Raw genomic sequence first — 25733 nt, forward strand, 5'->3', positions numbered from 1 at the left:
ATTTTGACTTTCAATTCTTCCATTGTGGCAGGTCGACTAAGGAACACTTTGCTTTCAAGATGGCCCCACGAAAAGAAATCACAAGATGTCTTATTACAACATCTCGATAAGCATGGATATTGTATGATGTACGAACGGATCGTACACAGCCTGGAGGTTTCTTTTTCATTGCAGAACTCGTTTGCTCGAAATTGCGTACTGATGTTTTGTAAAGGAACCTGCATATGCTAATGGATCACGACTGTGGCGCCTTAAATTAAGATGAATCCGGAATTCTCTACGTGCCCCTACACACTGTCATTATTCTGGTTAAACGATTTAATTGCGAAAGCACGTTGCGACCCACTCCAAGCATTCATGACAACCAAATGGCAAAATGTTGACAGGCTGGCGTACGTTATTCAGTGTTACCCAACGCCCACTGTTGCCAACACAACTTTCAATGGTTGGGGTCGTCCCTTGTTCGATTCCAGCTCACGCCGTGTGGACTTTGTGGTGGACAAACACCGTGCTCGTGAGTTTCCCGGGGTTCTCCAATTTTCTCCCACTTTCATCATTCCACCATTTCACTCATCTCTCATCATCACCGTCTCCTTTAGCCTAACCGGCATAATTGTGGGACGTAAAACGTAAAGATTTCATTTACATCTTTCAGAATTTCCCGTTTCTTTGAATCATCCTGCACCTTGTAATTTCACGTGCGTCTGTTTAAGAAATATGTTTGCACTGAGCATTATTTGAACGTCCGAAAATGATCGGCTGTTCTTTGCGTTATCGATCTTTCTTGGCAGTTTTAGACCGTAATTTGTAATATATATATAAACGAATGAAATAAAGTAATTTGATCTTTCCTTATATGTGTATAGCGTGTTTTTAATCATATAAAGCAAGCATTAGTTTTTGTAGATCTAACATAGTAAATAATGCCAATTTCAAGTTTTATATATATTCTTCTCTTTGTATGTTACTTTGGCTTCATACTGCGCCCTGCAACTTTTTATATGTATTTTTCCATCCAAAATATGACGCAATGCACACTAATAAATTATATGTACGTGCAATACATAGACCGTGAAGAACTGTTCTTTATGCCTCTGATCTTCTTTTTCCTTTTTCTTTTTTTTAATCTGTTGAACATAGGTCTGCGCCTTACCAACGTGACGGAGAAGAATGAGGTGTCGTCAACTGCACCAGGGTCCTTTATCGTCCGTGCCGAGGAGGTGGGGATTGTGGCTCTGGTCCTTATCCTCTGGGTGGCAGCCATCGCACTCTTCTTCAACCGATGGGGAAAGATTCGAATGTTGGAACCTTACCAACCGAAATTTCAAGCACAACATCGACCGAGTTGTCCCATGGCGGACATTCCTGGAAATCATTCATTACAGGTATGATTATAATTTGTATAATACAATTTAATTTTTACGTTAATTGTAATAATAATAAATATTTTCTAAGTCTGAATTCAATGATTACCTAATAGAAGAAAATTAGATGTACTGAACTATAAAATATTGCACAGTGTGAACAAAACATGTGGTATCCCAAATGAAATTGGTATTGTATAGACATTAGTGTACGCGGAATTTCATGATGGGAAGCCTAATCTTGTATCGTTCCGTAGAATTATTTTGGATATATATATATATATATATATATATATATATATATATATATATATATATATATATATATATATATATATATATATATATATATATTAAATATTTATTATTGCATAATATTTTGCTTAAGGAGGGATTAAAACCCCAAAACTCGCCCGAGACAACAGTCTAGTATATAATCAGAGATTGACAGCTTAGGTACGAGCACAGTGTTTGCAGTAAGTAAACCATATCCGAACCAAGTGTATGCAAGTAAGTTAATAGGTGCTAAATATGCAAATATACATTTATTAATGCCCAAGTCATTTGTCCTGTTTAGAAACAATTAATTTGGATCAACATCATTTGTAAGTTGCAATCAAATTCTTATATTTTTAAGTAATGAAATTGAAAGAATACCGTGTTTATGTTACAATGAAATCGTCATAACAATTTCAAACTTGCAAAACAGCCAATAACGCAAGTTGCGACCTTTATTAGAGTCAGGTAGACCAACGAAAGAGCAGGTAGCGATATCTATTAGCGCCTGGCAGGCTAGCTATAGCACAGCAGTGGTGCCAGATCTAGCATAATATGCATGTCTTTAGCACCTAGCATCTTGCTTTTAGCATCCTGCCAAAATCTAGCATAATTTCAGCAAGTTTATCAAAAAGCCGCAAAACCTCGAGATGAGAAAAAAAGTTGATCGTGCGAAGAAAAAGAACGGCAGAAATATATCCTCGGGGTATGTTTAGTTGAAGGGGTCCAGAAGCACGTAAAAAACACAAAATTTACAGGAGAAATGAGTGATGCAAGTACTTAGACGTAACATAACATAACCAAATCTATGCTAACCTAACATAAACTAACATAAGCTAACATGAACTAACCTAAACTAACGTAATATTAGTAGAAATAAGCGAAATTCTATCATTTTTTGGAAAATTATGCGGGACTCCTACACTAGTATAACATAAACTAAACTAACCTAACATAACCTAAAGTAGCCTAATCAAACTTAAACAAACCAACCCTACCCTACACTAACCGAATGTGAACAGAAATTACCAAACTTATAACATTTTTTAGAGAAAAGAGCTGGACCCCTTCTGCTAAACATAGGCCATATCCTCTCCCATTGATTCATACGGATAGGTGCTGATTGCCACGGGTGCTGACTGCCACAGCCAATTATTGGTGCTGACTGCCACGACTGTCGCTGATTCCAAATATGAAGGTGCTGACTGCCACGAGCCTGGGATAAACTGTATTTGGAAAGAGAGGAATTAATCCCTCATACTAAATTTATGATTATTAATTAATTTAGTAGGGATTAATTTAGTAATCATCACAGAAAATCTATCTGGCATCCTATAAGTTACAAAGTTGCTCACTAAGTGGAACGACATACACTTGGATGTTTATAAAGGGATTATTTTTTCTGTTATATGTACAATTTGCACATTTCATTGTTTATATTAATTGTTTTATTGTATTATTTAATGGATATGATGGTCTGAAGCCAGCTGACAAGGGAAGTTTGGGAGAAGCACTTGCCTGCAGAGAAATAAGCATGTCATTTGAAGGACTAATTCATGCTGATTACAACAGGTAATAAAACTCCTGTACGTTGAGAACTGTTCGAGATATTCAGCTTGGAAATTTATATGAGAAAATGAGTGGATGCACGTTTCAATGCATTAAGTATTCTCACCCATGGCGAAGCCTGATGGTTTGAAATTGCTATTGCTTGATCACTGGGGTCCATTCACAAACAAATTGTCCATTACAGGTTGCATGACGGATGGCAAAGATCTAATGGTTGAGAAGATACCAAAGAATTGCACACGATTTGTGCAACCATTTGATGTGTTTTGATTCCGATCAATCAAAGATTATAGCAGGAGATTTGTACATAGTATGAATCTTCTTCATCTGGACGTTATAATGTACCAACGAAACAATCAAATAAAGTTCGTGTCCATACGAATCACTTCCGATCACCGCGATACATAGGATTGCTTCAGTTTGCGTTCTGCAAGGCAGGTTACGAACCAATTATAGGCTTATAACTTTTGAATCACTTGTTGAATATGCTTTTTGATTTAGTTCTGCGAACTGTTCTCTTAACAGATGCAACACAATTGCATATATAAAATGTTCATGGTGCAAGGGAGTATTTTGCCTGCGTCATTTATTCATAAAACAGAAGAACAACATTGATCAATTTTCATCTCTAACCTATGATTATTGTGAAAATTGTAATGACTAATTGTATCTAACAAACCCATTAGTTATTGCGAAACACTTTTTTTCTGTTACTTCCGATAGCTTTCAATTCGTATGTCAATATTCGTTACTAATTATGTTGTGACAATCGCCTAGAAGCAATTATTATTACATATGTAAATTATGTACAATCAACTCGATATTAAAATTTGAGTTAGCCAGAACACCATTTCTTTTTCTTTTTTTTTTTTTTTCTAAATGAACATCTTTACTTCGCGATTCAATCAGCTTCGATCGCAGGTAACGTTACAACGAACTTTTTTTTTTAAAAAGAGAACAACGAAAACCGCCACCACAACAAACCAAGTTGCGAATTTTAAAATTTTTTGAAAGAAAAGAAAGATCTTTTTGTTTATAGATAGGTACGCGCCCTAACACCGAAAGAAGCTACGGCAGTTGCAATACATTCGTCGAACATTACACACGGCCGCTCTACACACACACACACTCTAACAAATATCGACGAACTTATTTTTTTTTCTTCAAGTGATTCTTAATTAATAACTATGTGCTAGTGCATCGCCGTCGTGGTGTTTTGTGAGGGGCCTACCAGCTAACATTTCCTATTGATTAATATCGTTCAAACACTGTAGAATACATTGATAAATATTATTCGAATTATTTTACTTTAAGAAAAAGGTGTTATCAAAAGCAGAAGTGGTTTGTTGATAGTGGCGGTGATCGAATTTGTTGATAGTGGCGGTGATCGAACTTGTTGATAGTGGCGGTGATCGAACTTGTTGATAGTGGCGGTGATCAAACTTGTTTATAGTGGCAGTGATCGAACTAGTTGATAGTGTCAGCCAACTCCATAGTAGAACAGAATCGAACATTTACATCCCATGGAAGCCCCAGCATATGCTCTGTGAAGAGGCAAATGAGCGACCAGCCGAGTATCCAGCCCAGGAGATGCACACGTCGGGATCCGAAGTAAGGACTTCAACCAAAGAACTGTGACGGAAGCATGGCCCACATGGAAAGGAGCAGGAGACGCTAAGTGCAAGCGAACACTTTAACAAGTTTAACGTAAAGAAGAAAGTACGTGCCTGGTAAGAAGCAGTCATAAAAAGAAATGGCGACCAGTTGCGGTGAGAAGGTAGGAAATATAGTTAATTTATTTCTTCCTTATTATGACTCAAGGCCGGACTATTTTGGCAGATGTCATCCGTCGATTTCTTTACTTCGTTCCCCAATCGGGTCGAGACTGTTGGTGTTGTTTGATTCTCCGTTCCCATACGGAATGAACAATTAACGTGCCTTAATTTTCATCCAATAACCACAAATCCAATTGCATGTCAGTGATCTATTTTATTTTATCGATTTATTCTATTTTATTGAAGAAATATTACATCTTATTGCATAACCTTTTGAGTTCTTAACTCCTCATCATAAACTAAGACTTTCTGTTATATAATTAATGAAGAAAGGGTCAAAATAAGAACCATATTTGTATCGAGTCCTAATATTTAGAATAATATTCATGTCTGTGGAACTGCAAATTTGAGAGTTGCACTTTGAATAAAACATAAATTCAATGTTATTAGTTATTTGATTATAATTGTTTGGATAGGCACTTTGTAAACGGAAACGAATTGTAGTTGCACATCTATAAAGGTTTTTGTAAAAGCAAGAGTTTCGGCCTATCGGTAGATTAAATAATATACACAAAAGTTAGGATAATGCATAGATAATTATCTAATTAAGCGACCCATTGAACAGACGGACTCTGATTACTGAAGACAAAAAGTCAACTGATTCAAAGTAATGTCCAATTGATATCCCAACTACTTTGTATCAATATTATATGTGTATTTTATTGCTTGTTTATATGGTAATTAACGTTGATTTTTCTTTAGTAATTTGTTTAGATAAAATTGAATAATGATTTGAATGTTTATATGTATGAATATTTAGCTATATGATATATGTATATATATGAATATTAAGATCCACAAGTGCACTTCTATTCTATTGTATCTTTTCTATAATTTCCCGTTTCCATTCCCATTCGCTAGCAAGTCATGGCTTTTAAAATAAATCAAAAATCTATTGCAGCATTCAGCAATTGAATTTTTATTCAAAAATTCACTTGCTTCTCCAAGTGGTAGTCAGTACAGTCTGTCCCATAAAAACTGCATTAGCGAGAAAATTCTCTTTCAGCTTTGCAGCGTGTGACCGTTCTGTGGAGGTTGCGTAAAACAGATTTTATTTTGTTTTGCTTAATTTCTAATTAGCTGCGCAACTACTTTTTCCTAGCGCCCTGGTAATACCGTTTTGGGGGAAAAGTAGAACTTCGAGATCTGTTTATCATTAGAAGTATTACTTTTAAATTTCTCTACGTTTCATGAATCGCTAATTGAACATTAGACTTGGAAACCTGAGGTTCAAGCCCCGCGGCGTTAACTTCAGCTTTCCATGATTTAGTTTACTATCGCACCGGTGCACTTTTCGGAAGCAAACCATCAAAAGCCCAGCCTTGGTAGGCAAATATAAATTTACATATTAATTTATTCAGATCTGGCGAATCCTAGCATAATGCATATCATTATGATAATTATCACATGCTCATATTCAGGAATCGAGCAAACCAAAACCAACCTTTACAAAACTTGGCGCAACCGGACTTGGACCTAAGTACCCCGTTACAATGTTGTACTTAACGCGTATAAATGCGTATATCCTCATTTTCTCATATAAACTTCCAAGTTGAATAACTCAAACCGTTCTCAACCGTACAGGAATTTTATCAGCTTGTTATAATCTGCATAAATTGGAACTTCAAATGGCATGCTTAGTTTCTCTGCAGGCGAGTGCTTTCTCCTGAACTTCCCTTGTGAGGTACAGCCAGCAGTGCTTTTTTGATGGAACTTTTAAGAACTGCTCGAAACAATTTGCGCAGCTGTACACATTTCTTGCTGACATAGGGAGTTCAAGCGAGAATACATAAATCGTACCAATTTTGTACGCACCGCTCCCTCACTGAAAGTACACTCATTTCCAAAATTATTGTCGCATATCTATAACTGTCTTCTGTAACGTAGTCTGAGTGAAGTTACGAATTCCCCACAAAGACTAACGCCATTGGACATGTACTGTTTGAGTACATACATTTAATTGATTTTAAATATGATAAATAAAACATTTAAATATGATTTACTATACTCCAAATATGAAGTAATGTAATTTCAAAATTAGTAATGAAAATCAAGGAATTTAAATTGACTGATTTTTTAATGAACAAATTAACAAAATATTAGGTTTTACATCAAAACGACTAATTTCTGGAATAATCATGAGACTAAGTATTTTGAACAAAAATTTCAACACTTACCAACATTGCTGGCTCTAGAAATTATTACTTCCATAGCGAATTTTATTTCTTATGCAATGCACTTAACGTTATCATTCCAAAAACAAATAATGAACACTAGACCCACTTCAAAACTATTAATTGGGTTGCTAAACACACTCGAATGGGACTAATTACTTGAACTTTACCGTAATCACTATAAATGTGAAAATTTGAGTATAATTTTACCACTCAAAAACTTCAATGAGACAAATATGTTTAAGTCACTCACAAAATGTAACACACACTCGTAAATTTAAAGGTTGTCGTTTCAATAACCTAGATGAATTAATTATTTGAATGAAGTAGCCAAAATATTCTTCTTTATAATCTTTGTTCTAATTCCGGCAACCAAACACTTTAACTTATCGATCGATAAACTTTTTTTTCCAACTTTCAGAATATACTTGTTACAGCTTATATCAATTTTAGAATATTTTTTTTTTTTTTTTTGTTTCACATTGTCACTCTAAACTGCATATATATCTTAAGAACTTTCACTAAGATCAATTTCTATAACACTTGAATTTAACGAGTATTTGACTGTGTCCAGTTCTCGATCGTTGTCGTAATTATGAACCTACTCTATACTCGCCCACAACCTTCAGGTTCTAGTACTCGTTATTCCCGTTATAAACTCAATGGCGCTGTTTACCATTTTAACCAACTATCATTTTTTTTCTGTTTAATGAAACTGTTACACTTCTTGTAAGAATATAATTTCATAATTTTGCAGTGTACTTTTAATACTTATATTATGTGTATAATCAGGAAATTTATATTTGTGATAAATTTCATAGGAAAAGAATTATAAATACGAAAATCATAATGAGTAAAATAAAATGTAACTAAATGGAGAAGAAAATTTTATTTTCGTTTTATTGTTCTTATTTACTGCTCTTTTGACATGAAATTTACCACATACTTGTCTTTGCCGATTATACACATACTAACATTATAAGAAATACCGGGTGAATTCGTTATCAAATTATATTACTAGAACAACATATTTATAATCATGTGACAATAATTTTGGACATGACATATTTTTCTTTATTCTTCTTAGAAGCCAAGCTTTTCCTGCTCTTGAAATGAAAGATTATGCAGAATAATTCCAAGCTGTGAGTCTGGCAACGACTGCACTAGTTTAGTTGAGTTAAAGATTTTGTGCGTGAAGTATTGAGTTCTATCCTCGCATTCTTGCGCTTTGCGTATTTTAAGTTATGTTGTACTATCTCAACTTCGGTTTTCTTTTCTTTAAAAACTTCTGAATTAGTAATTATGAGGATCTAGCATAATTTGACCGAATCTACCATAATTTCAATTAGGTTTTGGAATAAATCCGAGCTGTGAGTCTGACAAGCTAGCTATAGCACAGGTAGTAACGTCTATTAGTATTAGGTAGTCAAGAAATAGAGCAGATAGGGATATCGATTAGCACTAGGCAGGCAACATAGAGCGCAAATAACGGCATCTATTAGTGTGATTAATAATTATTACGGTTAGCATAATGAAAAGATGTTCCCCGTTTAGCATTAGGATGACTGGATGAGGGTTCGAACTCTTGAACGAATTGGTTCAATTCCCATTGGGGTGTTTTGCTTGGGATACAAAACTTTGTATTGGTTTGGATCAGGAACGGATCCAGGACGAACTTCTGGGGGGGGATGGCGGTGGGTTCTAATACTGCTACTTAGAGCAACTTTTAAGAGCTCCAAACTCTAGGATGGGTTTTATTTATATATAAAATAAGGAAGTTTCCTCTTCTGCGCGGGGGGGGGGCATCGCCCCAATCTGCCTCCTGGATCCGCCCCTGGTTCAGATCCACTTTAAATAGTAGTTACAGTATCATAATATAGCGTCGGTGTTGGTGAAGGAAATTTAGCCTCGAATCAATCCAAATTTAACTTCACGTCTATTTGTTACTGGTATAATTTCAGCAATAAACCAAACACTTTATATATATATATATATATATATATATTAGGGTGGAGCGAAAAATTTTTTTTTCGAAATTCGAATTTGGATAGGGAGCAAAAGTTGCATTATATCGTAGTGCTTTACCATAGAAAATTTCAATTCTCTAAAATAATTTTTAGCCGGGGCGCAAGAGGCTTAAAATTTGAAATTTTGCAAATCAATTTCCGTTTACTATGTAACCATTTAGCAAATGTTCTCTGAAAGTAGACTTTAACCCACACAGCAATGAAATATTTTCAAAACGTTTCTAAAACGTGCCATCATTTTCCTTCAGAAAATGTATCCTACTTCCCTTAAGGAAATATATTCCATATGTTGTTGAAAACATTTTCCACATAATACTGAAAATATTCTCTAAATACACTCAAAAACGTTGTAGAAATATTTTATACGCCGTTAGAAAAGTTTTCCTAAAAATGTTTTCTGTACGATTTCCAAACATTACTGAAAAAGTATTTGAAACGTTTTATACAATGTTAACGGAATGGTTTTTAAAATGTTTCTCATGGAATATTTTAAAATTATTTACCAATAACGCAGACAATATTTTCCTACATATGCCAAAATATTTTCTTTACATGACAAAATATATTTAGTGAATATTTTTTGTACATCACAGAAAATATTTAAAGAATAGTTTCTGTGCATGACAAAATATTTAGGGAATATTTTCTGTACATGACAAAATATTTACAGAATATTTTCTGTACATGATAGAACCCAAAGCCCATAGGCCAATTCGGTTACTACTGCAGATACGAAAACAAGGTAAGATACAGAAGGAAATTTTTAAAATGCAGCAAGTTTTGTTTTTATATTAGTATACCGCCCAATAGTAACGAAAAGTACAACGCTGCCACTGTTGGACAACAACGAATGAAAGAAAGAAAGTTTGAAATTATTTGGACCAAAGGGAACGGAAAGACACAATGAAAAATATAGTGCAAGACCCAATTTCGCGTCCTTCGTATCTGCTCCCCCCCCCCTCAACACCGTGGTTGCTACGCCTCTGGCATGGATGTTGCATTTGCATGTTTATCCTTCACTGTGTCTCCTTTCAATTCTTCTCGGTGTAGCTAATTTCAAACCACACATTCTTTCATTCGTGTAGCCCGACATGATGTATGGTAACGCATTTTCTTTATTGAGCGGTACACTAGTACAAAAACAAAAGTGTTGCTGGAATTTAAAAGAGTCCTTACATATCTTACCGTGTTTCCATACCTGCAATAGTAACCGAGTTGGCCTATGGGCTCCGGACTTTTGCGTCACTCTGCATATACGGTATAACGGCTTCTTGCTGGGAACAAATAGTAGGTTGAAAACAAGGCGGCCAGGCTGTGACATAGCAGCTGGAAGAAAACATAAGATTCTTCTGTACAATTTTACCTGCTTAGACGTCTTTGCCTCACTCTGTCTTCATGACGAGGAACCATTGCGGCCCACAGACTCAGATCAAAAAAATAAATAAATAGATAAATAACTAAAAACAAAATAAAAATAAAATACCACTACTACTACTACTACTACTACTACTACTACTACTACTACTACTAATAATAATAATAATAATAATAATAATAATAATAATAATAATAAACAGTGTAAATTATAACTACGTAATGTTAACTTGCTCTCATAATTTTAAGCATTTTTTTTAAACTCAAACTCTTATTTACACACAAAATGTTTCTGGGTGTTTCACTGGTACTACTGGTATGTGGACACGCCGTGCATATATGTTGGGGTGTCTTATGTGACTTACGACATTCAAACTGCACATCAGTGTGTTCACAATCGTCGCCTGCCAGTTTTGAAAGCGGCTGTATTGGATTTTTTTTTTTTTTAATACGAAAAGGATTGAAGTTTAGACATCCATTTCAAGAAACAATTGTTGGCAATCCTTTTCCTATCTTAAAAATAATAAATCCAATATAGCCGCTTTGTAAATTGGCACGCGATGATTGTGAAGGCTCTAATTTGCAGTCTGAACCTCGCAACATCACATAAGACACCCCAACGTACATAGACGGCGTGGCCACATACCAGTAGTAGCAGTGGAACACCCTGAAGCATTCTGTGTGTAAATAAGATTTTGAGTTAATAATAATAATAATAATAATAATAATAATAATAATAATAATAATAATAATAATAATAAAAGCAGCTTAAAATTATGAGAGCAAGCTAACATTATGTAGTTATAATTTACACTATACACTATAATAAATATACATCTATATAAGTTTATATCGGTTAGTAGTTAAATAAAAATATAAATGTACACTATTCTGGCATTATTTATTTAAATACTCTTCAGCAGCATCTTCATGCTGCTCGTATTATTTGTTTCTATACATTAAGAACAATCTTCTCAAATATCACATTAAGAACAATCTTCAACACTTGTTCTAGAAAATTATGTCACTGACACTAATTAAAAAAAAATCAACAACAATATTTATGTAAAATATGTTGCTGAAAATATGTTCTACAAATCTACGGCGCATGGGGAATAGATCTTTTCACGAAATGTCACTTTTTGCAACTTTCAAGAAATATCACATTGTTGAATAACCAGAAAACGTATTTGCTTCTTTATAATGTCACTTTTGATTACCACAACTAACTATAAATTCGACGCTGCGAATTGTCAGTTAAAGTTCTGTGGAACTGCAGCTGAATTCTTAACTGATCTTCTTGTTCGTCTCTGTATGACATGTTGAAGCCAAATCCCAATAATCTACGCGATCTCATCGTTAGTTACGTTTCTCTTGTGTTACACAGTTTCTGAAAATAAAAATAATAGGCAGCGTTTAATAACATAATAACAGCAGGGAATGATTAAAGATCAATTATTACATCTTAAACTTACAAAAATATTTAAAATGTTTGTGTAGGACCTACAGCAGCTTGTGAAGACAATATTGTGTTACAAAAGTAACATCCTGAAGAAAATGTAAACGGCAAGGAAGACAACAGCTTCAGCTGAAAGTGACATACCTCAGACTGTAGCTTACTTACGGACGTTGTAACATGTTGAAGCGGTCACACATTTTTTTTAAAAAGTATAGCATCTTATAAATATTAAACCTATTAAAAAAAAAAAAAAAATTGAAAACATGTGGCAGCATTTGAGTTGATGAAGAACTAGCGTCTCATTCCGAATGCTCTGATCTCAAATCTGGACCCGATCATCCTTTTTCCCTCAGTCGTACCAGGTGAATGCCGAGGTGGTTACTAAGGCCTTGATGACCGCTACCTTGCTTGATTTCTTTCCCCACGGAGCAGGTCATACATATTATTTTGCCTTATACAAATGAATAATTTTGATACGTTGCATTGCAAAGAATACAAAAAATCGCGAATATAGGAATGAATCATGAAATGCTCAAGAAAACTACCAACATGACAGAACAATTCAGTAAAAGGATGAAATGAAAGGTAAGGGGAAAAAACAAGGAATGTCCATGTGTGTGCTTTATTGGGTACTTTGTCCTATGAGATGGTGACTTTTGGTACTATTTGCCTGTATATATATATATGCATCCGTAGATGTAAAAATATCTATGTAAAAACAGGCAAAAGATTTGATTAAGCCTATGCCTTTTTACGAGGTTTTCAATATTAAAACACCGTTTTCTCAAAAAAACAATTTTGTGACATTCCTTCTATTTTCCCCTTACCCTTCAAATATACTCTATACATGTTCAACTCTCTCTTCCACGGACACTTAAATGGAACGTGTCACTTGAAGATGGGAAAATTGCGCATTTTGCTAAAATAAGGATTTTCAAAGTGTTTTGAATGTTATAACAGCGCTTGTAGTACATGCTTTTGGGAAATAAAGTTTACAGGAAGATGATTCTGAGAAGGATTCATGGCACAATAGTATGTATTTAAAGCGAAGAAAAAATAAAAAGGGCGCCAGAAAGGTTTTTTTTTTTTTTTTTTTTTACAAGAATTTAAACATAGTGTATCCCTCTTCAAATGACAACTTCTTTGATTCTTTCCACTCTGAATCTAAGGTACGGCTTTTTTAATGCATTCAGTGCATTCACAACTTTATAAAGGTCTTACGTTGAAAAAAATGGAATCTTTAAGTTTAACGTCCCACGGTTATGCGGTTAGGCTAAAGGAGATGGTGATAATGAGAAATGAGTGAAATGGTGGAATGAAGAAAGTGGGAGGAAACGGGAGAACCCCGAGAAAACCCACGAGCACGGTATTTGCCACCACAAAGTCCACATGGCGCGAGCTGGGATCGAACCAGGGACCCCAAGCACTGGAGGTGAACGCTCTACAACTGAGCCACCGCGCCCTCGGGTCTTACGTTGAATGTTGTATATCTTAGCGCGAAAGCAACTAATTCGCCCAAGGAAAGTCCAAAATCTAATAAGAACCACTTCCAATCACTTGATCACCTTAATTGCACCAATAATATACCAACGAAAAGCTCAAAAACCTAGGTGGGTTTTTCCGGGCTGGGCCCAATTGGGCAAACCCTGAACACAATACAATACACACACACACACACACACACACACACATATATATATATATATATATATATATATATATATATATATATATATATATATATATATACGCAAATCGCAAAAGAATAATTGTAATCTTTCGGCAAATCTAGTCTGATGGCCCCCTTTAATTTTATATATGCCAGGTGAAATATTTACATGTCGCCTGCCGCAAACCATTTAAGAGAAAATAAGAAAATTAGCGAAAGAATTATAATTTTTCAACAATTATTTCGAGCGGCACGCCAATAGTAAACCTGCAGGCAGAATTAGGTAATACTCAAGCAGACTGTTTTACCAAATTTTGACGCATTTCTTGCATCTTCCGGTTTCTTTTTGCAGAACATGCACTAAACGAAAAGAAATCCTTAAGTTTAATATCCCACGATCATGTTGGTTAGGCTAAAGGAGACGGTGATAATGAAAAATGAAGAAAGTGGGAGGAAACGGGAGAACCCCGAGAAAACCCACGAGAAAGTCCACACGGCACGAGCTGGGATCGAACCAGGGACCCCAAGCACCGGAGGTGAACGCTCTATCACTGAGCAACCGCGCCCCCCTATGTACTAAATGAGGAGCTCTAAAAGAAAAAGCGAAACAACTTCTGTTAGGTGGCCAGTAAAAAAGCACGCATGCTATCTGAGTCAGGGCAGAAGCACAGCAGGGGGGCACGCATAAACGAGGATGGTGCAAAAACATTTACAATATTTGTAATTATTCTTATCTTCAAAAACACTTAATTTCGATCCTAAAAAAAAAAAAATACCTTTCACAGCTAATACACGAGTGTTACACCGCCTTTCTTTCTTACCTTTACGACAGAAAATAGTGTATGTAGGGCTATTGCCTCTGTTCTGAATTTTTCTTCTTCAATAAATCTTTTCCACACTTTGCGCAGTTGATTTTACGCGCTTCACCATACCATGACTGTAGAAACTTTATAATCCTTCTCTCTTTATTACACAATTCTTTAAAAAAAAAAAAAAAAAAAGTTTACATTACGGCCATCGCAGATGTTCACAACTGACGTATGAACCGGAAATTCCCGCCGCTTACTTCTACCCTATTTGCATTCAAAATCCATTTCAATAAGCTGTGCAATGATAGAAATAACTTACATTAACACTCTCATTCCTTCACGAAAAATATTTCACATCATATTTTATCTATAAATTTTGTTCTCGGCGTAAACGTCTGCTCGAGAGAACCCAAGAATTATTATAACCCACTGGTGTATTTAAGGGGGGCTTCCGGGCTTAAGCCCCTTGAAATTGTACTTACTATATTAAAGTAAATGAATTATCTTGGAGAACAAAGTTAGCCAAGCCCTTCTCCCGTGAAAAAAAAAGTCGTAAATACGTCATTAAAATGGTAATATACGCGCAATTATCCCGTCACCAAAATAGAAATGTACGTGCCTACTCCCTTCGGAAGCATCCCCTCGGCCCCCCCCCCGCCTTCACCCTCCCTGACTCGGTTAGATGGCATTCGTGCTTTTTAGTAGCCCCGTAACACAGATTGGTTTGTATTTTTTGGGCTTCTTATCCACACATCAGGAATCAGTATAAATACGCAAATCGTAAAAGAATTGTAATTTTTCGACAATTAATTCTGACGGTCGCCTTGAATTTATAAGTGAAAAATTTATACGTCGCTTGGCGAAAATCATTAAATAGACAACAAGAAGGAAAGTAGCGAAAGAATTATATTTCACTAAGTATTTCGAGCAGTGCTTCTGCCAGACTTGTCTTTGGGAGGGCAGTGGCTCCCCGGAGCAGACCAAAATAATACGTTTATAATAATAACTAGAATAGCACGAGCAATGCCCCCGGAACATTACTTTTGAAAGAAACACTGCTTTCGAGTGGCACACCAGAAGTAAAACTGCACGCAGAATCATTATAACCTGTCATAAAAATGGTAATGTACGCATCTTTTTAAACTCTTTACTTTGAACAAGGCAGTGATATTATGTCAGTACATAGTATTGCCGAATGAGCATTAGCGAAAAATGAAATGAAATGAAATCTTTTAGTTTTACGTCCCACGATTATGCCGGTTAGGCTAAAGGAGACGATGATTATGAGAAATGAATGTAATGGTGAAATGAAGAAAGTGGGAGGAAACGGGAGAACCCCGAGAAAACCCACGCACACGGTGTTTGTTCACCACAAAGTTCACTTGGCGGGGGCTGGGATCGAACCCGGGACCCCAAGCACCAGAGGTGAGCATTAGCGAGTGAAGGCGGGTTAGAGTCCCGCAGGGCACGTTGTTTTCTCTTTCCTTCTTGGGAACTGTAACTGCAGAAACCGGTTCAGATCAATTGGTCATTGTCACTGCCTTGACTAAAGTAAAGACTTGCCCGCATATTTTCCCTTTGGAAGCATCCCCTCGCTCCTGCTGACCTCCAACTTCGCAATGCTCTGACTCAGACAGTATTGGTGCTGGAAGCTTCTAGAACACAGGTCCCCCATATAGGTTAATAGATGTTTCTTTTCTGTATCAAAGTAAAATATTTAATTCACATAGTATTGCCGAGCGAGCGTTAGCAAGTGAAGGCGGGTTAGAGCCCCGCAGGGCACGTTGATTTCTGTCTTTATTACAGATAAATGGGAAGAGGAACCTGTGTTCTACATCCCTACACGTAGTACAGGCTGATTTATATTTTTTGCACTGTAGTTTTTACGTCATACATCCGGCAACGTATATATATACGCAAATCATAAAAGAATAACTACTACTTTTTCGACAATTACTTCTGACGCTCCTTTGGAATTTTATCTATTCCATGTGACGTATTTCAAATCGCCTAGCGCAAATCTTTAGGAGACAATAAGGCTTGTGTATAGCCCGCTCCCCCCAGTTCTTTGTCACCGGAACTGGAAGAGTCAGTACTACTACTACTTATATCGAGAACAGAACCAAACCAACCCCTGCGGGGCTTCTAACCCGTTCCTACTACTATTGCTACTAACTACCACCACTACTACTACTATTGCTACTAACTACTACTACTACTGCTACTATTACTACTACCGCTACTAAAGCTACTACTACTACTTATACTAAAGCTTCCTTACCGCAAGATTTACATCTTAAATCTTTATAACATGCGATTCCGATTCATTATGAACTAGTATGAATCGTTAGAATCACTATGATAATAAAAAGAAAATTATTAAAAGAATCTATTTTTCAGCAATTATTTCGACTGGTGAGCCAAAAGTAAACCTTCACGGTATTTTATGTATAGAGATGAAAAATAGAAATCTAGCATCCCATACCTTTATTAATTTGTAAACATAAATTTCTCGATAATACATAGTATACATGAGAACACCCTGATCTGCGTTTCTTGTGTTCTATTACCATTTCTACATGAAATACCATAAATTTTCTACGTAGTGCAATATAAGAAGTACCCATGTGCACAAGACATGCGATATGCCTTAAATCCCCCCCTCCACACACACATAGTCATAGATAAAGTACAAGGGCACTACACATGCAGATATAAAGTACAGGTACGTTCTTTTTTTATTTTCGTATCAGTCGATAAGTAAATAAAAGTCGCTTTGTTACCCCCTTTGTAAGTTCGTACATACTCAATGAATAATCCCTAAAAGTATGAGCGTCCTGCTTATTCGGGAACTGATGCAGCTTCATGTATACTATACAGACACTCAATCACTTATAAAGACAATAAAACTAAATTATTTTATGTAATCGTTATACTTACCGACTTTTCTTGTCTTTCTTTCTTTCTTCTTCACTATTAACAGAGTTGAGGTGTGCCTCCGACTTCGGAAAAGTCTTCTTTAATTTCAAATCACTCATTAACTAATTAAAATTGGGTATATTACCAACTTTTTAAGTAGGTAGATATTCAATGAATAATTCCTGGCTCCTTAACTATAACCCTTTTTCTATATAAAGATATCTTCTTCAACATGACTGAATATAGTGAGATTTATTTTATTTTATTTATTTATTTTTTAAATATTCCTTCTTGTCTTGACTTGTGAATTCAACATAGCGCGCAAGGAATGCTGGTACCTTTGATAAACAAATGACGGTTGATGTAGCGATGCTAATTAGCAATCTCACACACTGGATATCATAAATTTCAAATTTTTAACAAATATATTTCTTTGGTGCTGCTATAATTAGTATAATGATTGGTAATAATGCTACTACGATACTCTCGTGAGAGAAATTATTCAACATTCGATAAAATGTTCTGCAAATAATTCTAAAATATTACATGAAAATATTTCATTTAAGTTACAGGACAAGATAACAAACACATTTCCATACAAAATTAATAGGAGTTTTAAAAATATTTCTTATCTTACGAACGAATTTATTTTTAAAATATTCGAAATATTTTAAAAATTATATTTCATATGTTTTCTTGTAACAATAGAAAAGAATGTAAATGACATGTTGGAAAACATTTTATTCTGTTTATAGGCCTATTCTGTTTCCTTTATCATGTATGTAAAACATTTTTTGTGTTACTTAGAAAACATTTTCTCTCTCAACTAGGGGTAAAAGTACGGGGGGACGCCACCCCCACCTCGAGAAAATATATACGGCGTCTACCCAGTTCCTAAAAAAAATTACAATGGGCAAAGATAGGCAGGGTGAACGACGTGACGTCATCCGCTACCTACCGTCCCCCAACCTTTTCAGATCCACTTTTACCCCTGCTCTCAACATTGAAAACATATTACATTACATTCAACACAATATTTCTATTACAATTTGTGAAAATTTTCCATACATTATTTTCCTACTAACGTTCTAAACATGCACATCCTGTTCAGTGGCATATTTACGATTTTGTTTTGTGGAGGGAATCTTTGCTAACTTTATTCCTGAAAATGTAAAAATTGTGCAGGATATTTCATTTACTTTAATATAGTAAAACAATTTCGGGGGAGGATTAAGCCCGGAAAGCTTATTTAACGCCAATGCTTCCCGTAGTTAATTAAATGTTCTCCAAACACATTTTAAAAAATAGTTCCGGCATATAGTTGGGATACTTCTCAGATATAACAAGGAATATGTTTTCTCCAGTAACGGAAGAGTATATTCTGAAAACATGTAAAAATGTTTCTATAATAGACCTATATCAGAAAATGTTGTTCACTAAAGACACAAAATATCTTCCAAAACACAATGGAAAACATTTTCTATTCATTTTTAATGTTTTCTTTTAACTGTTTTAAAGTTTTATATTCAAAATTCCATAAAATATTCTGGAAATAATACTAAAATATCATACGAAAATACTTAATTTAAGTTATAGGAGAAGATTACCAAAATACTTTTGTAAAAATTAAGTAAACCTTTTTAAAACATTTCTGAAAAATATTTCTTATATTACGAAATAATTTATTTTTAAAATATTCTAAATGTTTTTAAAAATATATATTTAATACGTTTTCTCGTAAAAATAGAAAATATTACAAATAACGAATTAGAAAACATTTTTTAAATATGTGGAATATATTTCGTTTGATTGCTTTCCGTATCATATATGGAAAACATTTTTAGTATCATTTCGAAAATATTTCCCTTCTCAACAGTGAAAACATATTAAATTAGATCCAAAACAATATTTCTAATATATTTTGTGAATATTTTCCTGGTTTTACTTTCCGGCAAGCATTCTCAAAATGTACTCCAGGTAATTTCTAAAATGTTTTACAAACATTTTTGGGAAAATATTTTTGGGAAATATTCGGAATACATTGGGGAAACCAGCATGGAAATCTTCAGAGAAGGAAAACCTTTTGAAAACCAAGGAAAATATTTTCTTTTGATTGAGGAAATATTCCTTGCTGTGTGGGAATTATTATTGTGGATAGAGGGCAAAAGATGCATCCTTTGTCAATAGATAACAACATGAATCTTTAATTCTCTAAAATTATTTTTAGCCGGGGTGCAATGGTCCTGAAATTTGGGAATAATAAGACGAAAAGTAATCAACTATAAGCATTTTGCGAGTCTGTCATAAAGAAGCTTTTTGCTATTTAATAAGATTTCTGATATCCTACAATGAACTTTTGGCAGTATTGTTAATAGTACAATAGTTTGGTTGGTGGTGACAGTGACGTAACTAGGGGGGAACGGGGCTTGTGCCCCGGGCGTCGAATTGGGGGCCGCAAAACTGGGCATATATTTATTTTCACTATAAAGCAAGGAAAGGCGTTTTAGCAAGCTAAATATCATTTAAAAAATACCTCAGAAACTTAACAGGATAACAACGACTCACCAACCTTAGGATCATATCCATAGAGCTTAGCTTAGCTTCAAAGCTATCTTTTGTAAAACCTTTGCATCCAAAAGAGGCCGTAAGGTTAAATTTTAGTTCCAGCTTTTTGTGTTTTCATTTAACTTACATCGATTTAAGAGATTTGTAAAATGTCCGAGTATAATACTCAAGGCAACAGTTTCATTGTTTTTCATAATTAAATATTCTATTCAAAAGCAAAACAAGTTGATTCATTCTACACATCCACATCCCAATATATTTCCGAAAACATTGCGATTTGCAGTTATTTCGTTAAGACTGTAAGAATGTGTCAAGCATGCTACTCTCAGATTATTTGTCAATCAGTTACAAAGTAGTTTAGTGTTTTATCTTGTACTGAAAGTTAAAATATGTACTACAATTTTGAAATCAAGCTTTATCACTTGAAGAAAGAATGGAATAGGAGAACTACTGTCTGATGCCAATATCAGATATAGTTGCGAAGCCTTTTGGTTTGGCTGGTCGGGAAGGGGGGGCGGGGAGCGCTAAGGCGAGTTCTTGCCCCGGACGATAAGTAGCCTAGTTGTGTCGCTGGGTGGTGAGTAAAAAGTGATATTCGGTATCATTTATATTACTTGGACAAAGAAATTCAATTAAAGAGAAAGAAGGAAAGCCAAAAAGCGATCTTACGGTGAAGCTTTCAGCCACAGAGTATTATACTCTACTATTTACATTATCGAATCTTCAGACTACTTGTCATCTTCGGAAACAAGATAGGAAGGCAATAAAGAACACACTGAAGCTGGAGGAAATCATATTTTAGTTGGAAATATCCTTTGAAGATGACAAGAGAGCAAGCACAGATTGGATGCACGAAAATGAGAGAATTCGTTCCAACATTAGCAAAAGTAAAGGAGAAAACGGCGTGACTAGAAGAAAAATTGCAGCAATTGCTACTGCGGTTTTGGAAGATTTTAAATATGTGAGTCTAGAGCAGTCGTAAAACATAATTGACAGAAGTAAAATTCAAAGAGAGGTTGTGAAAAATGGTATAAGTGTAAGAACTAAGAGACTGTTAATAAAGTGAAACCTCGTGCCATCTATTTTGATTGGAGGGGCCGCGGTGGCTCAGTGGTAGAGCGTTCATCTCTGGTGCTAGGGGTCTCGAGTTCAAACCCTGCTCCCGCCAAGTGAACTTTGTGGTGGACAAACACCGTGTGCGTGGGTTTTCTCGGGGTTCTCCCGTTTCCTCCCACTTTCTTCATTCCACCATTTCATTCATTACTCATTATCACCGTCTCCTTTAGCCTAACCGGCATAACCGTGGGACGTAAAACTCAAAATTTAATTTTAATTTTAATTTTATTTTGATTGGAAGAAAGACCAAACGCTCACGATGTCCGGAAGATGAAGATGGAAGAACATTATTCTATACGTGTAGAAACGGGTAACAAATTTCTCGGCTATGCCGAAAATGCTTTGACCGGATCAGCATCAGCAAAGAATATTGCTAGTTTCATCTGCCGCGAATTACAAGAAAATAATGCGGACCTATCAGATGTGGTAGCTATCGGCTGCGATGGCACTAATATTAATGTTAGGTCAAAAGGAGGAGTGATTAAATTTCTCGAAAACCATTTAGGGAGGCCCTTGCAGTGGTGCATATGCTTATTGTATTTCATTGAACTACCACGTCGTCATGTACTGAAAGAAATCGACGGTATAAGTACTGGCCCTTACACTTTCTCTGGCTCTATTGGTAGATTATTAGTGAATTGTGAAACAAATTCAGTGTACGGCTTCGAAAAGATTTCTTCAGAACCTCCTACACTCCTAAATGTGCGTAATCTCAGTTATGATCAGAGGTACTTGTGTGAAATACTCCAATCTGTCATAAGATTAGACTCATAAAAGCCTAGCAGATTAAGAAACCTGGGAAACTTGGGCATGTTCGCTGGTTAACAGTGGCTTACAGACTTTTGCGTCTATAGGTGTATAAATCAATGCCAAATCCTTCAGAGGAGCTCAAAACTCTATCAAAGTTCGTGGTAAAAGTGTGTTCAACATCAAACTGAAACCTCTTGTCAAATACGGAGCTAAACATTTGCTCTTGACTATAAAACTTTCGCGATGTTTGCAAGAACCATACAAGACTCCAGTCAATAAAGTAACTTCCACAAATGCATTCTATGCAAATCCTTAAAACATTCTCATTGCCATGATTGGTGTCGACAGATCAACTACACGAATCCTTGCTGCTGATAAAATATTCCAATCCAGAAATTCGTTCCTTCGAAGTGCCAGTATTAAACTTCGAGACTAATAATTACACAGAAATGATAAACTGGATAACAGAACGCTAATACTGACTCATGAGACACACGAAAAATTGCAAGAAATTCGCGCTGCAGAAAATACATGTGTTGATATCCCTGAGTTTAAATGTCGTACGCAAATAGTGGAAAGATTAGTGAAATTAATTAGTGAAACTTCTTTCAGTATCTGGGGCACGAGCGAGCGATTTCTTTATTCGTTCCAAAATTAACTCGAGAAAATACATGCCTACTGTTGAGACAGTCGCAGTATTTTGCAGGAAGACGTGAACGCAAGTAATGAAAAATTCAATCTAATGTTGGTGGGCGGGTGGGATTGAACTCGACGGCAGCCACTTCTTCGTAGTGAATTTTGGGTTGATGTAGCCTGTAACATAGAATATGAACTTCGGTAGCTTTAGAAATTCATCTCGTCGCGACAACGAATCTTAACACCCACAAATTACAGTCTACTTCAAGCGAAGAGCTGTCTAATAATTACACAAATACACAACAAACATGTATTTGTTTACAAAATCTACGAAACTTAAGGCCATGGAGCCCCGGCTAAAAATTATTTTAGAAAATTGAAATTTTCCATGGTAAAGTACTATAATATGATGCAACTTTTTCCCCCTATCCAAAATCGAATTTCGAAAAAAAATTTTTTTTGGCCTCTTTTCACTCCACCCTAATATATATATATATATATATATATTAGGGTGGAGTGAAAAGAGGCCAAAAATTTTTTTTTTTCGAAATTCGATTTTGGATAGGGGGCAAAAGTTGCATCATATTATATATATCACTCAATGTGTACCACAAACAATGTTGCATTCTTAGGCCCGAGTCTATTGCGGCTCGTGAAAAATTTGGCCTTGTACAGGGTGGAAGCTCATATGACTTGGATTCTACTTTAACACTAGAACGGCGGCTGGGTCATTTTTGACCCATTTTGAACTTTACGTTTTAACAACTTTTCTATTTTCTTACGAATCGGATTGAATTTTTGTGACTTTTGCTCGTTTTCTTGAAGAAATACTTGTACTAAGTATCAGTCTTATCCACACTTTGCCTTTTGAAATACCAAACAATTATACTAGAACGGCGGCGTGGGTCAATTTTGACCCAACTTCTTTGTTAGTAATATTTTGTTGGATTGTAGCAACACTGCTGGCTAGCGTCTTTATCTTGCGACCGTTCTTTCTCATAATACTCTCCCTTTCCACCTCGTGTTCGAGACCAGCTTCTCAGCAATTTTGGCCGTTTAGTTGGAGTTAGTAATACTTTAGAGAGTCTGTTGATTAGGAGAATCTCATTATTTTCGGACTGATGTGCATTTCAAACACTCATTATGAGCAAGAAACTGATGACACTGGATGAAATACTTGCAATTTTCGATGACATAGGCGAGGGCAAGTCTATCGCTGAATACGTTGTTATTTCTTCAGATGAAGGGTACCTGCTAAATAACAACGAATATGATGATTTCGGATGAAATATCGGAAGAGGAAGAGATAAGCACCGAAAACCGTACTTCTGCAAATAAGCGTCGTAAAATAGAAAACTATTATTATTATTATTATTATTATTATTATTATTATTATTATTATTATTATTATTATTATTAAACACAAATTATTTCTCTTACATCGTTACAAAATATTCATAATAATTTCAATCATTTTAACAAAAAAATTGCAAACAATTTGCATGCTATTGTGAAAATATAAATCTAGTGTTTTTTTTGTATCACTATGTTGAAATGTTTCATGAGAAGACGTTCATAGCACAAATAAATAATAATAAATAAACCACAGCCATATTCGATCCACTCTTGGATGAGGCTTCTCCCCGGAGGGAGGACTTGGTCCACTGCTCCTGCGCTGACCAGACGGGTTGGGACAAGGTTCCTATATACCAGATGGGTTGGAAGAAGAAAATCCAAGCTCTCACTGTGATCGCTACTATATGACCGCCTCGCTGGTCTAGTGGTGAACGTGCCTGACTACGGACTGAGGGATTCGAGTTCCATTTCCTGCACTGCCAAGAATTCTTAGATTACAATCCTGTGGCGTAACCAGAAATTTCAAAGCTACTGAAACCAAAAAGTTTAGAGGTCTAAAATGCGAGACAACTTACTTTCTCGTGTGTTTGGATAAAATTATATTTCAACCAAGGAAGTATAATTTCTAAAGAAGTTGTTCGAAAGAACAGGTAGTTTACCATTCTTTTTATGTCAGAGCTTTCATGATTAGAACCTAGCATATCTTATTTAGAAAACAATCACTCTATACTTACTTTGAACTACTGCAAGTTTACGACTTTGTATGCTATTTTAGGTTATGTCAGGTTATGTGTTTCCACAAATTCTAAATAGGGAGAGGAAAGTTATAGAAATGCAAAGATGCGCATTACAACCATATTAGTAAAATATTTTGTGTGTAATACGTCACGTTTTTAATTGTGGACAATGTTTTTGTATGACCCTTCTCCTTGTAAAGGAGTGAATGAATGAACTTTGTTCTGTGTAAGACTGCTAGTTTAGATGTATGTAGATTAGGTTAGTTTAGTTCAGTTAGGTCATGTACTTGAACAAACCATCTAAGAATAATAACTATCTAGGAATTAGAATGATATATAACATTACTATATAATAAACTGACATTGTATATAATACATTTAATAATATCATTTTAACAATATTATATTCATAAAAAATAGCATTTCTTAAATTTGTATTATTGACAAAAAAACACATTGATCAATAAATATTAAGCTAGAGTTCAAAGAAGTTCTTGTTTTATTGAATGAAATTCACGTTTTATTATGCAATAACTATTAGTGGTTTAGAATACAAATATTTAATAAAAATGGAATGGGTCTTTTTGACCCACTCCCGCCGTTCTAGAGAGTATCAAAACACCGCCGTTGTAGTGTTAAGCTATAGGTTTAAGTCAGTCATGTGCAAGTTGAAACAGGGGTGAGCCAATTACAGATGACTTACTTCTGTCAAAGCTTGTAGGAGACAATTTTTAAACTTTTTACAAGAATTGAATAGGTAAATTCATTGAAGAAAAGTATTTATCGTGCACTAACATCACACGAATAAACACACAACTCTTATAACGGTGACCAATGTATTTACTCATTGAAGATAGGCAGAAAGAGAATCTATTTATTTATAATTTTAGTGAGAAACTTGATGCTTCGTATACTGAGCTAATTTCTCAATGTTTGGTGGTATACTGTATGTTACAACGCGGGTGTTATTTTTTTTTTTAAAGATGAACATCAGTTATCATAAAACCATTTTCAACTCACACAAGAAGGTCCCACATGTTGTTCAAATCTGATTGCCGCATAGCATATTTAATAGAGCATAATGAAAAATGAAAATGA

General features: G+C 35.2%; 1 protein-coding gene and 1 long non-coding RNA gene across 2 annotated transcripts in view; one reads left to right on the top strand and one right to left on the bottom strand.

Moving 5' to 3' along the window:
• The window catches only part of LOC145671500 (uncharacterized), a 136225-nt gene that overhangs the window by 90023 nt on the left and 20469 nt on the right, over positions 1-25733 (top strand). The window contains exon 3 of the mRNA XM_081740689.1: positions 1141-1385. Coding sequence (XP_081596815.1) covers positions 1141-1385 — 245 coding nt within the window. The remainder of the gene's footprint in view (positions 1-1140; positions 1386-25733) is intronic.
• LOC145671034 (uncharacterized) lies at positions 11502-17855 on the bottom strand. The gene is made up of 2 exons (XR_014128432.1): positions 17497-17855; positions 11502-12009 (listed from the first exon to the last, which is right to left on the bottom strand). It is a non-coding gene; the product is annotated as an uncharacterized LOC145671034 (long non-coding RNA).

Source organism: Thermobia domestica, chromosome 15 (genome assembly GCF_964235325.1).
Source record: "Thermobia domestica chromosome 15, izTheDome1.hap1.1, whole genome shotgun sequence".
NCBI lineage: Eukaryota > Metazoa > Arthropoda > Insecta > Zygentoma > Lepismatidae > Thermobia > Thermobia domestica.